This window comes from Dothidotthia symphoricarpi, assembly GCF_010015815.1.
Source record: "Dothidotthia symphoricarpi CBS 119687 unplaced genomic scaffold P153scaffold_7, whole genome shotgun sequence".
In the NCBI taxonomy this organism is placed as follows: Eukaryota; Fungi; Ascomycota; class Dothideomycetes; order Pleosporales; family Dothidotthiaceae; genus Dothidotthia; species Dothidotthia symphoricarpi.
This window is the reverse complement of record NW_022985014.1, coordinates 1,470,101-1,485,411: the sequence shown is the minus strand read 5'-3', so window position 1 is coordinate 1,485,411 and position 15,311 is coordinate 1,470,101. Positions and strand designations below refer to the sequence as shown.

At 51.1% G+C, this 15,311-nt stretch overlaps 8 protein-coding genes across 8 annotated transcripts; 2 read left to right on the top strand and 6 right to left on the bottom strand.

Annotated features, from left to right (window-relative positions):
* Positions 1-30: 30 nt before the first annotated feature.
* Positions 31-3,205, bottom strand: P153DRAFT_365814 (plasma membrane phosphate transporter-like protein Pho87). The gene is made up of 5 exons (XM_033667900.1): positions 2,869-3,205; positions 1,597-2,794; positions 1,206-1,550; positions 381-1,158; positions 31-320 (listed from the first exon to the last, which is right to left on the bottom strand). The coding sequence occupies exons 1-5, from the start codon at positions 2,949-2,951 to the stop codon at positions 175-177; spliced, it is 2,550 nt and encodes an 849-aa protein (XP_033525609.1). The 5' UTR covers positions 2,952-3,205; the 3' UTR covers positions 31-174.
* An 803-nt stretch (positions 3,206-4,008) lies between these two features.
* On the bottom strand, positions 4,009-4,653 carry P153DRAFT_355973 (uncharacterized protein; the record flags this gene model as incomplete). Its single annotated transcript, XM_033666610.1, has 1 exon — positions 4,009-4,653. One exon carries the CDS (start codon positions 4,651-4,653, stop codon positions 4,009-4,011), a length of 645 nt encoding a protein of 214 aa, XP_033525608.1.
* A 945-nt stretch (positions 4,654-5,598) lies between these two features.
* On the top strand, positions 5,599-7,099 carry P153DRAFT_365811 (uncharacterized protein). The gene is made up of 4 exons (XM_033667899.1): positions 5,599-5,739; positions 5,794-5,822; positions 5,877-6,402; positions 6,457-7,099. Exons 1-4 carry the CDS (start codon positions 5,695-5,697, stop codon positions 6,754-6,756), a joined length of 900 nt encoding a protein of 299 aa, XP_033525607.1. The 5' UTR covers positions 5,599-5,694; the 3' UTR covers positions 6,757-7,099.
* Positions 7,100-7,193: 94 nt separating this feature from the next.
* On the top strand, positions 7,194-7,798 carry P153DRAFT_395601 (uncharacterized protein; the record flags this gene model as incomplete). The annotated part of the gene is made up of 1 exon (XM_033671413.1): positions 7,194-7,798. The coding sequence occupies exon 1, from the start codon at positions 7,268-7,270 to the stop codon at positions 7,796-7,798; it is 531 nt and encodes a 176-aa protein (XP_033525606.1). The 5' UTR covers positions 7,194-7,267.
* Positions 7,799-8,444: 646 nt separating this feature from the next.
* Positions 8,445-10,484, bottom strand: P153DRAFT_395600 (uncharacterized protein; the record flags this gene model as incomplete). Its single annotated transcript, XM_033671412.1, has 1 exon — positions 8,445-10,484. One exon carries the CDS (start codon positions 10,482-10,484, stop codon positions 8,445-8,447), a length of 2,040 nt encoding a protein of 679 aa, XP_033525605.1.
* Positions 10,485-10,495: 11 nt separating this feature from the next.
* Positions 10,496-11,581, bottom strand: P153DRAFT_365809 (uncharacterized protein). The gene is made up of 3 exons (XM_033667898.1): positions 11,138-11,581; positions 10,900-11,071; positions 10,496-10,846 (listed from the first exon to the last, which is right to left on the bottom strand). Exons 1-2 carry the CDS (start codon positions 11,358-11,360, stop codon positions 10,929-10,931), a joined length of 366 nt encoding a protein of 121 aa, XP_033525604.1. The 5' UTR covers positions 11,361-11,581; the 3' UTR covers positions 10,496-10,846; positions 10,900-10,928.
* A 132-nt stretch (positions 11,582-11,713) lies between these two features.
* Positions 11,714-12,664, bottom strand: P153DRAFT_213241 (uncharacterized protein). The gene has a single exon (XM_033662577.1). It carries the CDS (start codon positions 12,613-12,615, stop codon positions 12,079-12,081), a length of 537 nt encoding a protein of 178 aa, XP_033525603.1. The 5' UTR covers positions 12,616-12,664; the 3' UTR covers positions 11,714-12,078.
* Positions 12,665-13,750: 1,086 nt separating this feature from the next.
* Positions 13,751-14,198, bottom strand: P153DRAFT_384435 (uncharacterized protein; the record flags this gene model as incomplete). The annotated part of the gene is made up of 2 exons (XM_033670339.1): positions 13,751-13,911; positions 13,970-14,198. 2 exons carry the CDS (start codon positions 14,196-14,198, stop codon positions 13,751-13,753), a joined length of 390 nt encoding a protein of 129 aa, XP_033525602.1.
* Between the last annotated feature and the right edge of the window lie 1,113 nt (positions 14,199-15,311).

The following is a 15,311-nucleotide window of genomic DNA, read 5'->3' as shown; positions in this document are numbered from 1 at the left end:
ATTTCATTTCATTCCACACACACACACAATGCGATGCAATGCAAACACGACACCCTCCAAAAAGGCTCCGACCAAAACATACGATTCCACACCAAGCCAAGCCAAACCAAGCCATAAAGGCACCTCTACAAACGCCATTCCCCTCTCCCATCCACAATATATGCACACGCCCATCTAAAACCCCACAGCGAGCATAAGCCCATACCCCACCGTAACAATAACCACAAACGTGATCAAACTAGCCGGCACACCACGAGTAAGGAAGTGCTTAACATCCAGATACCGTTGACCCGTGCGAGAATCTTCCATCATAATAGCCGCTGGCACAACGTTAGCTGAATTCCACTGCGAAACCGGGGAAGAGAGGGGGGGGAACGTACTCATATTCGGGAACCCGCTGGTGGGCAGTCCCATCGCGCCGCTGGCCATGAGCACAGCGCCCATGACGAGCAGATTGGGGTGGGGCTCTGGCATTGTCTGGCCGACCTGCTGGACGAGCGGGAGGACGATGAGCGCGGCGACGGTGTGGCTGATGAATGTTGCGACGACTAGGATGAGTGCGGCGAAAACAACGAGGACGCTGTAGAGACTCATGCCCTCGACGCTGCTGGTGATGGATTCGGCGATGGTGTGCAGCAAGCCGGATGAATTGACGGATTTGCCGAGCGCTAAACCGCCCGCGGCGAGGATGATGATGGTCCAGAGGAAGTTGTTGAAGTCTTCTTTTGTGAGGATGCCTGTGCCGAAGAAGAGGACGAGGGGGATGATGGCTACGACGCCCATGTCGCCGAAGACGTGCTCGAGCTGGTGGGACACGCACCAGAGGACGATGGTGACGAGGGTGACGATGCTGATGAACCATTGCACGCCGGTGAACTTGTCCTTGAGCGGGCGGATGGGCACGATGTGCGTGCCGCGGCCGGGCTTGAAGGTCACGAGGAGGAGCACCCAGATTAGCAGGATGGAGATGATGCATACGGGGAGCGCGACGAAGAACCACACGCCCCAGGAAGGCTCGGGGTTCATATTCTGCAGGGCGATTAGATTTTGGGGAGACGCGATGGGTGATGCGGCGCCGCCGATGTTAGAGGAGAGTGCGATGCCGAGGAGTAGGGCTTTGGTCATGTCGGAGTCTGCGGGCAGGTTGCGGAGGATGGGCTGGGTTGTTAGCATAAACACGTGAAAGTTTGTAAGGAAAAACGCACCTGGATAATGGAGAAGCACAACACCGGCGCAGCCACGTTACTAATCCACATACTCGCGAACATGGCGACGAACATGTTGGTCAGAAGGACGGTCCTAGGCTTCGTGCCGGCCTTACTAAGGACGAACGTAGCCATCATCTTCGCAATGTTATACTTGGACAAAGCGGCGGCGATAGTGAAACCACCCAGAAGAAGCATGATGACGGGCGTCCACATGGCCGCAAAGACGTAGCTAGCAGCCTGCTTCGAGTCCAGTCGACGATGTGGTTCTACGTCGCTGCGCACGACGGCAAGCGTTACGGCCAGGAATGGCACAAGCAGTGATGTGACGAAGAGTGGGATAGCCTACAGACATTAGCACCATCAAACCTCGTCGTTGATCCATACACACCTCAGTAGCCCACAGCAGACTGACAAAGATGACCATCGCCAAGCAATTCTGCTGCTCGGGTTTCTCCATAATGGGCACCACAAGAAGCACGACGAAAACAGCTATGCACGCAACCAGCATCCAAAAGGTCCTGCTGAGCAGCCACGTCGGGCACCTGTACCTCCCAATCGGCGTGACGACTTCCTTGCCCTCCGGCTCCAGATCGTCTCCCTGGCGACGGACCTTCCCATGCGTCTCTCCCAGCAGCGTCTGCGTGATGCCAATATTAGCCGCCTGGGCCTTGCGCTCGATCCCGATCATCTCGCGCCAGACGGTGTTCCGCTCCCACACAACATGCTCACGGAGATGCAATCTCAGCTCGCGCTTGGCCTCCGTGACATCGCCCTTTGTGCAGATCTTGGCATACGCAGTCTCCATGCGCATCAAATGCTCGGTCAGGCGGTCCATGGTGCTCTGCTGGAAGGGATAGGCGGGGTAGACGTATTTGTTGAGGTACTGGCTCTTGAGCTTGCGGTCGAGGATCTTGTCGAACTTCTTCAGCACCTTCTCGAAGCCCGTCTTGTTGAGCTGGATGAAGGAGCGCAGCTCGCACAGCAGCACGTAAAGGCTGACGGTGCGTTTCTTCAGCGACACGCCCTCGTCGTACAGGGCGGAGAAGGCCATGTCGGTGTAGTCGTCAAAGGCGACGCTCGTCTTGCGCCGCGACGAGGCAAAGTCGTTGGAGGCGCCCATATCCTCGTCCGTCGCGCGTCGTCGCCGGCGGCCATCGGGGCTCTTCTTGCGCAGTCGCGAGCTCTCGTTCGCGTCGTCGTCCGAGTCATCGTCGTCCAGGTCGTGACCGTCGCCGGTCGACTGCCTGCTCGTGGCGCTCTGTGTCCGCGGCCGGTGGAAGCCGATCTGCTTGAAGACGCTACCGCTGCGCAGCTTGTGTCCCGGCGGCGCGTTCTCCCGCTCCTGCTCGTACCCGTCCTGGCCCTCTTCGTATGCGTCTTCGTCTCGGATCAGGCTGTCGAGGTCGGCGTAGATCTCGCGCTCCTTGAGCTGGTAGAAGGACGTGACCTTTTCCAGCTCGGCGTCAAGGACGTTGGTGAAGACCTGGTCGGGGTTGTCGACGGCGCCATTGAGCAGCGGCGACGACTCGGCGTCGGTGTGTGTCTGCGTGTTCTTCTGGTTGATCTGCGTCTCGAGGCTGTAGATTCTGCGCGGCGGGATGTGTGTCAGCTTTGGCGGTCAATCATATATAGGTATAGATGTATATATGTCTACACGTACTGCTTCTTGAGGTTGCTGTAGGCGACGTAGTGGTTGCTCCAGTCGGGCACGGCATTGAACTGCAAGCTGTGCGAAAACTTCATCTCGTCGGCCTCGCGAAGCTGCTCGAGCTTCTCCCGTCTCTTGCGCGCCTGCCTGCTCTCCTGCGCGCCTGTCTGTGTTGCGTGCGACGGCTTGTCTAGGTTCTGGAGCTCGAAGGCCTGGTCCGTTCCCGCGTCACGAAATGGATCAAAAGTGTCCAGAATGAACGATGAATGAGAGACGATGCAGATGGGGAGACAATGCGATCTTTGTCAAGGCGGTCAGGTGAAATGGCTACGCTAACCTGACGGCGGACAAGACTCGAAGAATGTGGCTTCGGCTTCTCTTTTTGGTCACAACCCTAGCATATCGTCTGAGATGATGCGATCTCCGAGCCAAGCAACCGGGCGCACATGGCTTGATGGTTGGTTGATCTTGATTCTTCAGCCTTCAAACTCGCACACCCTTTCCCGCGAGACCAAGCTTTGCTAGTTGAGATACTAGGACACCACACTCATCGTGAAGGCTGCCAGACGATGCCCATGTGACATATTCTGTCTCCATCGCAACATGTAACCACTTGGCGGGGACCCACCTGGAATCGTCATGTTTCTTGGCCGAGCAGCCTCGTTTTGCACGTCGGGCCCGGCGACTATTCGCACCGATGCGCAACAGTCGTTGGCTGGAGCACGCGTCCGACCAGACATGATCGATGGAGGCTCTTTCCTGTGCTAACGACTGTCGTGTGACGTGAGCACGAAAAGCGCAATCACACCACCGCATATGTAAGGGCAAGAACGACACAATCAGACATACAGACAGCGCAAGCTGCGCAATATATACATTGTTCGACGAGATGTGTAAAGATATTTGATGAGAAGATGTAGTATATACGATGCTATGTACTGACCAATGTCATATGCTGACGCCTGGAGGTCAGGTCAGATCCAATGCGGTGCGCTGGTGGATCAGTGCCTACCAGATAAAGAGAGATGTCAGGGATATAAAACGCCAGTCGATGTGCTTGAAAACTCCAACCCAATGCCGTGTCATGCCGTAAATTCAACCGTGTCGCAAAAACAACCATTTCGCAAAGAACTCATCGCGCACGTCTCAATGTCACCGCTGCAGCTGGAAGCCTGACTGCGCCATGATGGAACCATAGCGGTCCGACGAGTGCCAGAGGTACTTGAGAAACACCAAGGCCTTTAGGTAAATTTTGAGGATTCGCCTTCGCCTGACTTGGTCGGCCTCGAGGACTTTGCGCAGCACGCCAGTGACGTCGTAGGCCTTGATGACTTTCTTGGTGACCTGGACAATGGCTCCTTTGGCATTTTTCATAGAGATCTTGGGTGGATTGAGTGTAATCTCAGGAATGAATGCCTCGGGCGTCGAGCTCGGTGTCTCAACTGTGGCGTGAGATCCACGACGGGCGGGTGACTCAACGTCAAATTCAAAGACCTCAGGGATACTTCCGAGAGTTGGTGAGAAACGAGGGCTGGAAGGGTAGTGATCAGAAGGCATCTTTTTTGCTGTAGTTGTTTGTGGTCGTGGTTTGGGTTGGGTGGGTCGTGAAGTGGGGTTTACGGTTGTCGATCGTGGCAGAATCTCCGGTGCAGATGAGCGACGTGAGGTTGCAGTTGAGGTAAAGGCAGAGAGCACAGGCCAGATGGGAAGCGACAGCCGTCGTTTAGTGAATGGTGTCTGCCCGCCCTTAGTGGCTCCTAAGAGGTGATCGTATCGCGGCGTTGGAAACAGTAACATGTTCGAGGTCCTGAGCGAGGTCGAAGAAAAAAGAGAGACTGGAGAATACGGGGAAGAGGAGCCTGCTCGCTGGCAGGTCGGGTGTCAGTGGATATATCAATCGACCCCGCATGTGAAGACGGTTTGTGGAGCTAAGGCCCAGCGTTTAATCAGTCATGATGATCGAGCAGGCGAATACACTCGTGCCAGCTCGACCCTGTCTACGTGTATCCAGCCTACTGGCGATTGCACGCATGCGAGATGCACGTGGACCATGCACACTCAAGGGGTCGATGTATCTATCCTACGAGACGCTCAAGCGGGGCACCGAATTTTGAAGGTTCTGTGTGTTCTCGCTATCAGACTGTGACGTGCAATCGAATTTGTGGAGATCGGGGAAGCTAGGGACAAAGAACTACAAACGGCAACTAACTACTCTAGCCCAGGCATGACGTGCGTCGCCGCTACCCTTTCCGTCAACTGTACAAGCGGGAAGTTGGGTTCTTGGCTCCTACAACCTGCATACCACGCTTATAAAAATTCAAAAAATGCACGCTAAACGTAAACTGCTAAGACTTTAAGCAGGAGTCCTCCCAGTCTTAGATGTAGTTGTCTCGCTGTTGCAAGAATTCGCTGCACCTTGGTTTCCGGTATCAACATCCCAACTCCCACATGGCCCGGGAGAGGATGCCCAGCATGCATGCCGAGTTGCGCGTGGCAGCCTGGATATCACAAGATGGTATTTGTTTTTCCGGTCTGTTACACAAAGATCTGCGTCGGCCAATGACGCAGCAAGCGAGTTCCCCGCACTGGACGGGAGTATTGGCAGGGAACGTCTCTTATCGGACTACGCGCTGGGTGGTGTGATACACGCGACAGGTATCCTTCTCGATCTTCGATCCTCGATCCTCGATCATTGGGCCTGGCGTGCAGGCTGGGGATTGTCGTTTCATCTGCTGAGGCTGCCTTCACTTCCCCTCTTGGTTGTCTACATGATTGCCACTTGCTTTCCTTTGATGTAGAACCACCAATCTTGTACCTAGTGACAACAACAACACTATCATGACCTACACTAGAAAGCAAGCCGTCACTTGCATAAGTGTGCTGGTGAGTGATTCGTCCATACTCCACTCTACTTGCCACTACTAACCAATTTGATAGTACCTGGTCATCGCATTGGGCATCGCTGGGTAAACATGTCTCTCAGTGCCAGAGTCGATCAAATCACTCATCCGCTCGTCCAGATACGCCTCGTCTCGCGCTAACGATACGTCGGTGCCCATTTCCGACACCCTGACTGGCCTCGCCACCGCCTTGCCTATCGTCGCCGGCATCCTTCTCGAAGGCGGCTACGACCTCACTCGCTGGCAAGAGCGTCGCCAACATCAAGGCCGCGGCGAGACACAACGACCACCTCTAGTCATCATCGCGAACACGCTCATCTTCATCTACTCGACAGTCGTGGTCACACTTCTTGGCACGCATGTTGCTCCGCCATCTGAGCTAGACTGCGGACTGCGACGGCGGTGGGAGACATTGTTCAAACATAAGGACTCGAAAGCCATCAAGGCAATCCAGGATGCCTTCGAATGCTGCGGTCTTGCCAACTCGCGGGACATGGCGTGGCCGTTTCCTGACAAGAACCACGATGCACGTGCATGTGAGGGTGCGTTTGGCAGGACCAACAGCTGTCTGAAGCCCTGGAAGGTTGAAGAGCAACGTGTGGCGGGGCTACTGATGGGTGTCGTCGGCATGGTATTTGTCTGGCAGGTCTGTCTTTGCCTTGCTCAGTCGAGTCATCGTATATGCTGACACAGTCACCAGTTCCTCATCATTGCCATTCCAACCCAGCGAGAGTCTTGGCTCCACAGTGTCGTGCCAGACCGCATTTCTCGTGTCATTGCCGACGAGGAGCATGGCAGCGGCGGTTCTCAACGTGCTATAGGCTATCTACCCGACTTTGCTAGATACACCGACCGTGTCGAGGAGGAGCGCGACGAGGACGAGCAGGACACACCCAACCGTGCTATCGAGGGAGGAGCCAACCAGGTCAATGGCGCTCTGCCAGGAAGCGCTCAGCGGGACCAGCCACCTACCGCCGAGAATGAGTGGGCCAGGACTTAGACGTCTTTTTGCAGGTGTCGGAGCCTGGCGGAGAACTAATGACGGAACTCTTACTCTCTCGATCGGCGTTCAACGAAGATGCGTCAGAGGTGACTTACCTAGGCTGCAAGCTACGATTGGAATATGAGGGTTCAAGTCGCTTTCTCCACTTGGATGTAACTTCACATATATCAGACAGAAAACAACGCAAGATTGAAACAACACTCGAGATCCTTCTTCTGTGAGCAGTGCCCAATGTCGTCTCATACGACTAACAACCCACTAGAAATATTTGCAGATGTTTCATATCTTGAAGTACTTTATCACGACATGCACCACACAGTGTCTCACCCACGGCTTACAATATGAGTACAAATGTTAACAATGCACATATTCCACCTCGCACAACCCTACAGCCCAACCCCCCAGACCAAACATTATACGTCTACATCTCCCAGACTTGTCCGCCAACACATCCCACCCAACCCGAACCCTCCCATACTACAAAATTCCTCCCCCACAACTTCCCAACATGTCCTCAAACCACACAAACCCCCTCAACCCATCGATTAATCGCATTCCAAAACTACTACAACCCAATAATCCACAAACACACAAAATGTCAAATCCCGCGTTCAACCACCCCGACCGCACACACCTCAACGCAACAGCCTCACCGCGCTATCATCCTGCCCACCACCCCGCGCCACAGCGCTTCTCGGTCCTCATCGATAGCGAGTCTCCCCAGCCCACAAGCGCGCCACGGACCGTGCATTTCGATGACTTCGCACCGCAGCAGCAACAGCAGCAGCGGTCTGCGAATACGCATGTAGAGCAACAAATTAAGAGCGGTGTATCATGGGAGAAGATGACGCCTGCGGAGCGGTTAAGGGAGGAGTGGCGGGAGAAGAAGGCGCAGAAGATTGCGAGGAAGGGGGGAGATGGGGAGATGGGGAAGGAGAAGCGGAAGGGGAAGGTGTCTTTGGGGAGGGCGCTTGTGAGGAGACTTACGGGGAAGGGGGTGGGGGAGAAGGAGAATGGGGGGAAGGGGAAGATGGAATAGATGGGTGGGAGTTTTGAATGTTGTTTTTGGGTTTGTGAACTTGTATAGTGCGTAGTCAGTGTTAGGCTCAGCAAATATGACTTGGACAGACGATGATGAAAACTTTGCAGATATGTTAAAATTTCACTAGACCTTTCCCTCTAACGCGACTTTCCAGCAGTGTCTCAACTGTGAAGTCTTCACTAATTATAGACCGAAGTCTTTTGATCAAGTGTAAAAGCGGCAAGTGAGTGGGTTCTTGTGGCTACTACAAGCCGTAGAACCGTACCAACATGATATATAAAAGTGCATGTTAGGCGAATACTACAATAATTTCAAGCGCGAAGCTCCTACCTTAATACTAGATGTAATCTTCTTAGAAAAACAACTAAACCGTAAGGTTTGGCAGTACTCGCACTATCACGCTAGAAATTTCAATTTGATCTTGTTGCACATAGCGGTTCTATAGTGCTATCTAAGCTGCTGTACTACACCTTACAATGAAAACTGTAAAGCTTTACAAACCTGTTAGCCAACACTACGAGGAATTTAGACATAATTAGAGTTTATTCTGAAACTTGACCCTTTATAGAGTCTAGAATTAACTGTCTTATGTAGACGTTAAGCCTCAGTATTATGCATCGCTCCATGAAACAGAATTTTAATTTCACTGAATAAAGTGCGATTTGATTGACGACATATAATGACAAAGCATTTCCAGTACGTTTATATATCTCAAGAAAACATTCTGCCACTCGTGCTTTCCTCCTATCTTCTCAATACTTTCTCCTTTCATTATCCCATGAACATAGGCTTCTCCAACAAAGCTCATGAACTCCTGCTCCAAGTTACCACATTCTCCTTCCACATCTCCCGTGTCGTTTTGGGTTACCTTCCCCCCTGCCAGTCCATCGTTTGTGCTTTTCTCGCAACCAGTGTGTTTGCGCAGGATGAAAGGAACTTTCCCACCAGAAAAAATGTATACCTTATCGCCGACCCGCCCGTCCGCCGGCCCAATGCCCATGTAGCCCTTTTTAGTCGTAAAGAAACGCCTTCCAAAGGAAGCACGTCTGAGCAGATATATGAACGCGACTTTGTCTCCTGGAAGCGCTTCAATGCTATTTGCTCCTATCAATGCCCTATCGAAGTAGCTTTTCAACACTTGGTCGATTCGAGTTGGAGACCCGGGGAGGTCGTAGCAAAAGTTTGCGAAGTCGTAAAACACGTCGTCCCTCACGGGCATGCCATGGCGATCCACATTGGCGACAAGAGTCCTCCAGAATGCATCCAATGTCCTGCCTCCGCCAGGGTATGGATCGAGCTTATATGCTAGATTGTCCCATTGATCCGTCGGTTGTCTGAAGCTAGTGTGTGCCGGATGCTCTTCAGACACATCGTCCCAAATTGGAAAGCGATCGGCAATGGCGATAATTTCGTCCACATATGAACCCAAGATCCCTATTACATTTCGGTCACTGTGGGGTAGCAGTTTCACGGTTGATACTCCACTAACACTGTAGTGAAGTCGCGCAACTTTGCTCATATTTCCAAGTTCCTTGACAAGGCGTGTACTGAAGACTTCCTGTGACCAGTCTGGTGCCCAAGACGGAAGATTTTTGTACTTTGGGTCCTGCTTTGAGATCTCGCCAACGCAGGACAGGATGTCCAACGACGAATCGTTGTAAAGAATGTGTCTTGTAACATTCCTGTAGACCTCTACGACGTCTTTCGCGTAGTCTGCATAGAAACTTGATTTGCCGTTACTATCCCCGACCAACCCTAATAATGCAAACACCTTGTCTCTTGGATCTGTTGCAGAGAAACTTTCAGTGGCTTTGAGCAAGCCCAACAAACTGCTCTTCTGATTCTGGTGGTAGTCAATCCGAGACAAGTACATTCTTAGCGCACAGTAGGATAGGTCAATTTCTTCTTCGTTCCGCACCACACGGCCTACTAATCCTGCCTCATATTGGTAGTAGTGGGCTACCGCGCCAATCGTCGACCAGGGGAAGACCCTCTCTCCACAAACAACAACAGGCTCGTCTTGTGCAGCAACCATCTCTTGCAGCACCCAAATTCGACCGAACCAAGGTCTATTGTAGAAGCTGCCAAAGGCCAGCCAATCGGGTGAGTCTCCAACCGGGAGGGATCTTATAAGTGTTTCAAGGCACATCTCATCCCAGGTGGTAGGCATTCTCGACGCAAATGTTGGCATTGAGGAGAGTCCAGTCTGTCTTAACAACCGATCTTTCGCTGTTTTCTGTTTCAAACCTATGATTTCGTGCAAGATCATGATAACTTTAATCGCAACTGTAGTATCCTCTGTTTCTTCGCCGATATAAATGACGACACTGGCGGCGCGTTGGTAAATCTGTCGCATCAGACTGACCTGGGCGTTTCGCTCGGGAATGCATGTCTGGTCGATGCAGATTGCGTCGATCCAACCGACTACATCCATGTCGCTACGCCTAACTCGACGGAGGGCCGTGGTCAGGTTTTGGGTGACGTTGTGAGATTGACCATTGATGGTGATGGTGGTGGGATTGAGAGTCGTTCCCCAACAATAGGATAGAGCGAAGAATGTTGCAACATTGAGCTTGGTTGGCGTAAGTTTTATGTTGAGCGGGTCGCTCCAACGTCCTCGGAGTATCGTTGCCAAGCGGATGTGTTGTCCGGGTGGGAGTGGTGTATATATGGAGGGCTCCATCTGTTGTATTTGTCTGAGCACTAACAGACGCACTGAATTTATCAAGTCATGTTGGAGGACATTGGTTCAGCGGGTCGAATACACTTTTAGACAACATCATTTGACCCTATCTATATTTAGAGAGGACTTGGCAGCTGAACAGACGCGGGGAAAGTTGGAGGGGGAAAGCTCCCGTCATACTTTATCGAATCAGTCGGCGTTCCTTTGATAAGATCCCTTCTGGTTATTGGACATCATCGTTTCCTAGGCCAGTCTAGGTGCTTGTAGTAACAGACATGACCTTTAACCGCTGTTCGTCAAGTGTTTAATTCACGGCCCAGGATGTTTTCAAAGAGAGGCTTATAAGTAGATTGCACACGATCCTCAGTATCGTCAGATTGATATTCTTGTCTATGTAGTAAGTGAACGAACTCACCCCAAGTCATCCCCAAGGCTCGTTGCATGCTAGCGCCTGACACTTCGCAGTTCCACCCAATCATTGAATTCCAGCCAGGCGCTGTAATCCTCTTGTAAACGACGCCGTCGCCTTTCTCCGTCGCTCCAAATGTCCAAGTCGAAGGTCGTGGCTGTTGGAGAGGATCTACAGTCTGGGTTGACATAATTAGATCTTGGTAGGTCTTCATAATATACAAGTTGCAAAGGATTTATCTTACATCTGAATGGTATGCGCAGCCACTGACTCAATTTGGGCCATGCAAGCGTAGTGATCAGCCCTAGCACTGCTACACAGACGGCAACTAGGGCCAGGATGTCGGCCTTCGACCACATGCCTGATGCCGAGGCGTCATCGCGGTTCTGATCTTTAGGTGTGATTGGATTTGGTAGCGGTGACCCAAGAGAGGAAGAAGCTAACGAGACAAGGGGCAACAGCCTCATGTCGAAAACTAAGCCGTGGGGCAGAGGTTTGTGTGATTGGTTGGGTGGATAGACCAACCCAAGACAGGTACTGTGTAGGTGTGGCAGCAAAGTGCGGGACGGGCGAGTGCTGTGAATAATTGAATTACTCCGATTTACCCAACAAAGGAAGGACAGAGAAGATTAGAGTTTGAGAAGAGCTACATTTAGGACATAATAGATTCTGCGGGAGCGGTGAAAAAATGAAGACTTATAACTCAGTAATTGCCATGAAACAGTTTCGTTATATCTAGTGGCATACGGTGGTTCGCAATTTCACGAACTAGGCAAACTAGGCAACGTTGTACTGCAGCGCCAATGCTACTCCAGTTGTTGCCCATATCCTCTAATTCGCTGGGATTCGTCCGTGTGAGAAGCAGGGCGTCGACTGTTGCATGCGCGCAGAGCTAAGCACCATGCTGGTCAGGATTACAAGATATTTGCCCAAAATCCTCGAGGAAATACCACGATACAGTACGGCATCAACATATCATGTCACCATCTGAGATTTTCCTACAACGACACACCATCTTAACCATCATCCACTCTATCAGTCAGAATCCTCCGCGTCTCAGCTCAAGCAACCCGTTGTATTGTTCCTGCTGTTTGCGCCGTACGTCATCTTTGCTAAGCCTCTTCCAGCCATCAACTTTCCTCGCGTGCTTTGCAGCCGCATGGTCAGAAACGAAATCAAAGACGTCTAAAAATCGTCGGTCAGATCTGAACGTGTAGTGGATGCGCATGATTGGAGGGACTTACAGTGGTATGGCCTGCACACCCACCTACGTAGCTTGGGCCAAGCGAGTCCAATAGCAAAGCACCCTGTCGCAGTACAGATGCCAATCAAGGTAAGAATAGCTTCTGTCGACCAAGCATTTGATGCTTTCTTGGGTGTTTGAGAGAGGTCTAAACGTATCTTCTCGGATGGTATTGATAATCCATGGACAGAGAGGATTAGAAAGACGAACAAAAGACGTTCGGTGCCATTCATGTTACTTTCGCTCGTGATCTCGGCTGTGTTGATTGGAGTCAGAGCAGTGTTGATGATAGGATTGCACGAAGTCGCTACGACAGCAGAGAAGGGAACGCGGGTGCCAATATCGTTCAAGGCTGGGGTTGTTATGCACGATCGTATGTAGTAAGAGCGGCAGGATGTATATATATCGGACCCAAGAGCTGAAAGAAGTACTTGGAACTTTCTAATGTGTACTTGACTGAGTTGACAGGAGAGTATCATATATACATCATGGACGCGGTCTGGTTTGAACTGAGCATGCGCTTCGCCTCCTCCCTAAAAACATGTCCGCAGACAAATCGAGCGGACACAAAGTGTCCGCGTGCAAAACGTGCGGACACAAAACGTGTGGAAACAAGTGGAGCGGACAGTCAAAGCTTTACCATTTTACCCAATTACAAGCCTACACCGTAAGGCAATGGCGTAGCCTTCCTTCGTTTTGGGCAAGAGACCCTTGCAACATTCAACAAGTCATACTCCTACAGCTGAAAATGGGTAGCGTATCTTTCTCAACCTGCCCCTTTACTGCCAAGCTGGTTTTTCGTGAGTTTCGCATGGTTCTGAATCTGCATGACTCGCAGAACAGCGCTCAAGGCCTCTACCAACAAATGCGACTTAAGATTGAACTGGGCCTTAGCTTCTTGCAATTGTACATCAAAGCTCAGCCTAACCTATCACATCACGATATACTCTTCCCTTCTTTCCAATCTAGTTAACAGATGGCTTTGCTTTCCTATAATGAGAGACAGGAACCAAGGATACCTATTTCGAAATTCTACCACCTAATTGATCGTAGCGACGGCGCGATAGCGATAGCGGGCACATCTTAACGTTTACTTAATAAGCTAGACCGTGGCAGAATTGTGAATGCTTGGGAACTCATATCTACTAGTTTCGAAAGTACATAGTTCCGGAGCGCCATAGCCTTGTGGGCCAACTGCGCCGGTGTGTTAGCAGGCGTTGCACCCTATCGCCTAGAGTTCCCTGTAGTTTTCTATCCGACTTTACGTTCCCCTATAAATCCTTTTCGCTGATTCAGACTGGAAGCGATATAGCACCTGCATGATGTTCTTGTCAAGGTGTGTAGAATGCCTGAGCTTCACTTCGTACCAGGACTTTAGATTCAATAGAGAATATCAGACTTCGAGAACAGAACTTTACTAGCGCATTTGAAAAATTGAACATATTTTCGGGCGACAGATACAAGTTATATACAGAGCTATATGGCGAGAACAATAGCGAAGTGACACTGCTACTGACTTCGTTAACACCCGTCAAGCTCGCTATGATGTACAGATAAGAGGGATAGAGAAGACCCCTTCCCTGATAGGTAATATTTTGCTCAGCATACATGGCACTAGTGATTTACGCCGCGTAGTTCCAACCAGTCCTTGAACTCTAAGAAGGCGTTGTAGTCTTTGAACTCTAACCAGGCGTTGTATTCTTCTTGCAGGCGAAGTCGTCGTGTTTGTTCACCACTCATACTGTGAGTTGGTTCGGAAAGACGTTGGGTATGTCCTGATCGCGAGGCGTCAGTGATTGCGAATAAACCAGTGGATATTACAGCAAGGCTTACGCTTGAATGGTATACATAGCCAACTTCTCCACTTGGGCAAAACAAGCCCCATGACAAAACATGCAATTGCGGTGCAAATACCGATTAGTGTAAGGATGGCTTCCGTGGACCAAGGATCCGGCCTTGTCTTGGGTGCTTGGGGCTGGTCTAGTGGAACATCAGATGGTACTGGCCAACCATAAGCCAGTGAGACCAAGATGATCGATGGCAGAAGCTTCGTGTAACTCATGTCGGATTGGCGATCGGAGCGAAGTAGTGAGAACGCTACATGGTTCTAGTCAGAAAAGAGTAGAAGTTAATATGATTCATGTATGAAGATACCTTCAAGATGGTAATGAACACGCCGACTTGATCAACTCAGGCAGTGAGAAATATACTTGAGGCTGTCCAGACTTCTCGAATCGCGCCGCCACTGGTAGAAGTCAGCACCGTATAGAGCATACATACACTTCAACAGAAACGAGGAAGGAAATTAAGGCTGGAGCGGAACCATGCCCGCCTTGTACCTACCCTCGAACCGTCGCGCTACTACGTGTGTATGCGTGAACGCCTTTTGGGATGTAGGAAGCGTGGAGATGATGTGCCCGGGGAAATGTTTGTGCAAGGCGTCAAGAGTGCACTAGACCTAAGTGGATCGATGCAGCTCAGCCAGTTTTGGGTGGTCGTGAGTTGATATAAGAAAACTTTGTAGAAATGCGGTGAATCGATGGCTGTGCTATGATTTCGGCCAAACCGACAGTACCATAAAAATCGTCACCATGCACACCACTGCCATACGCATCACCACCATACACATAGGACCACATACGTTGATGACTGAGACGATAGGTAGGGATAGCACAAGGCTGAGGCTGGGTAAAAACGATTGCTTGGTAGAAGGACTCGCTTGCTCGACGCACCACTGCTAACGAAAAGTGAGAATTTCTCTTGCCTGCATAGGGGCCATGAACCAACTTCGTTTGTGCCTATTCCAGACAAATCCTGGCACTCTCAACCACGACATCATCCGTGGTGTTGTAACATCTCCGCAATGGCTGTCGGCTGGCTGGTGGCTTATTTGTCCACTCGATACGCCTCGAAAGCTTCTCTGGGGCGTGCATTTGAGCGGTCAAACCAGACTTCGCAAAAGGGTCGTAACTACGCGCGCTGAAACGAATACAGAGTTTGCGTAAGGCTTTTTAGCAATTATGACTGCAGAGCTGTCGACGTGGTCATACGAATTGTGCCTTGGCGCATGTATCTCATGACCTGTGTTGCATGCATCTCCGAACCTACCTCCGGCTCTATCTTTGTCGAGTGCTCTACCTGCTTGACCCATTTTTCAGGACTCGTTCACTAGGCC

Bases quoted from the DNA above. Each gene is read 5' to 3' on its own strand.
- P153DRAFT_365814 (XM_033667900.1), bottom strand. From the start codon at position 2,951: ATGAAGTTTTCGCACAGCTTGCAGTTCAATGCCGTGCCCGACTGGAGC. The intron at 2,795-2,868 runs GTACGTGTAGAC...CCCGCCGCGCAG, and splicing joins TACAGCAACCTCAAGAAGCA to AATCTACAGCCTCGAGACGC. The intron at 1,551-1,596 runs GTGTGTATGGAT...TAATGTCTGTAG, and splicing joins GTCTGCTGTGGGCTACTGAG to GCTATCCCACTCTTCGTCAC.
- P153DRAFT_365811 (XM_033667899.1), top strand. From the start codon at position 5,695: ATGACCTACACTAGAAAGCAAGCCGTCACTTGCATAAGTGTGCTG. The intron at 5,740-5,793 runs GTGAGTGATTCG...CCAATTTGATAG, and splicing joins TCACTTGCATAAGTGTGCTG to TACCTGGTCATCGCATTGGG. The intron at 5,823-5,876 runs GTAAACATGTCT...CCGCTCGTCCAG, and splicing joins ATCGCATTGGGCATCGCTGG to ATACGCCTCGTCTCGCGCTA.
- P153DRAFT_365809 (XM_033667898.1), bottom strand. From the start codon at position 11,360: ATGAGGCTGTTGCCCCTTGTCTCGTTAGCTTCTTCCTCTCTTGGGTCA. The intron at 11,072-11,137 runs GTAAGATAAATC...ATGTCAACCCAG, and splicing joins GCTGCGCATACCATTCAGAT to ACTGTAGATCCTCTCCAACA.
- P153DRAFT_213241 (XM_033662577.1), bottom strand. From the start codon at position 12,615: ATGATACTCTCCTGTCAACTCAGTCAAGTACACATTAGAAAGTTCCAA.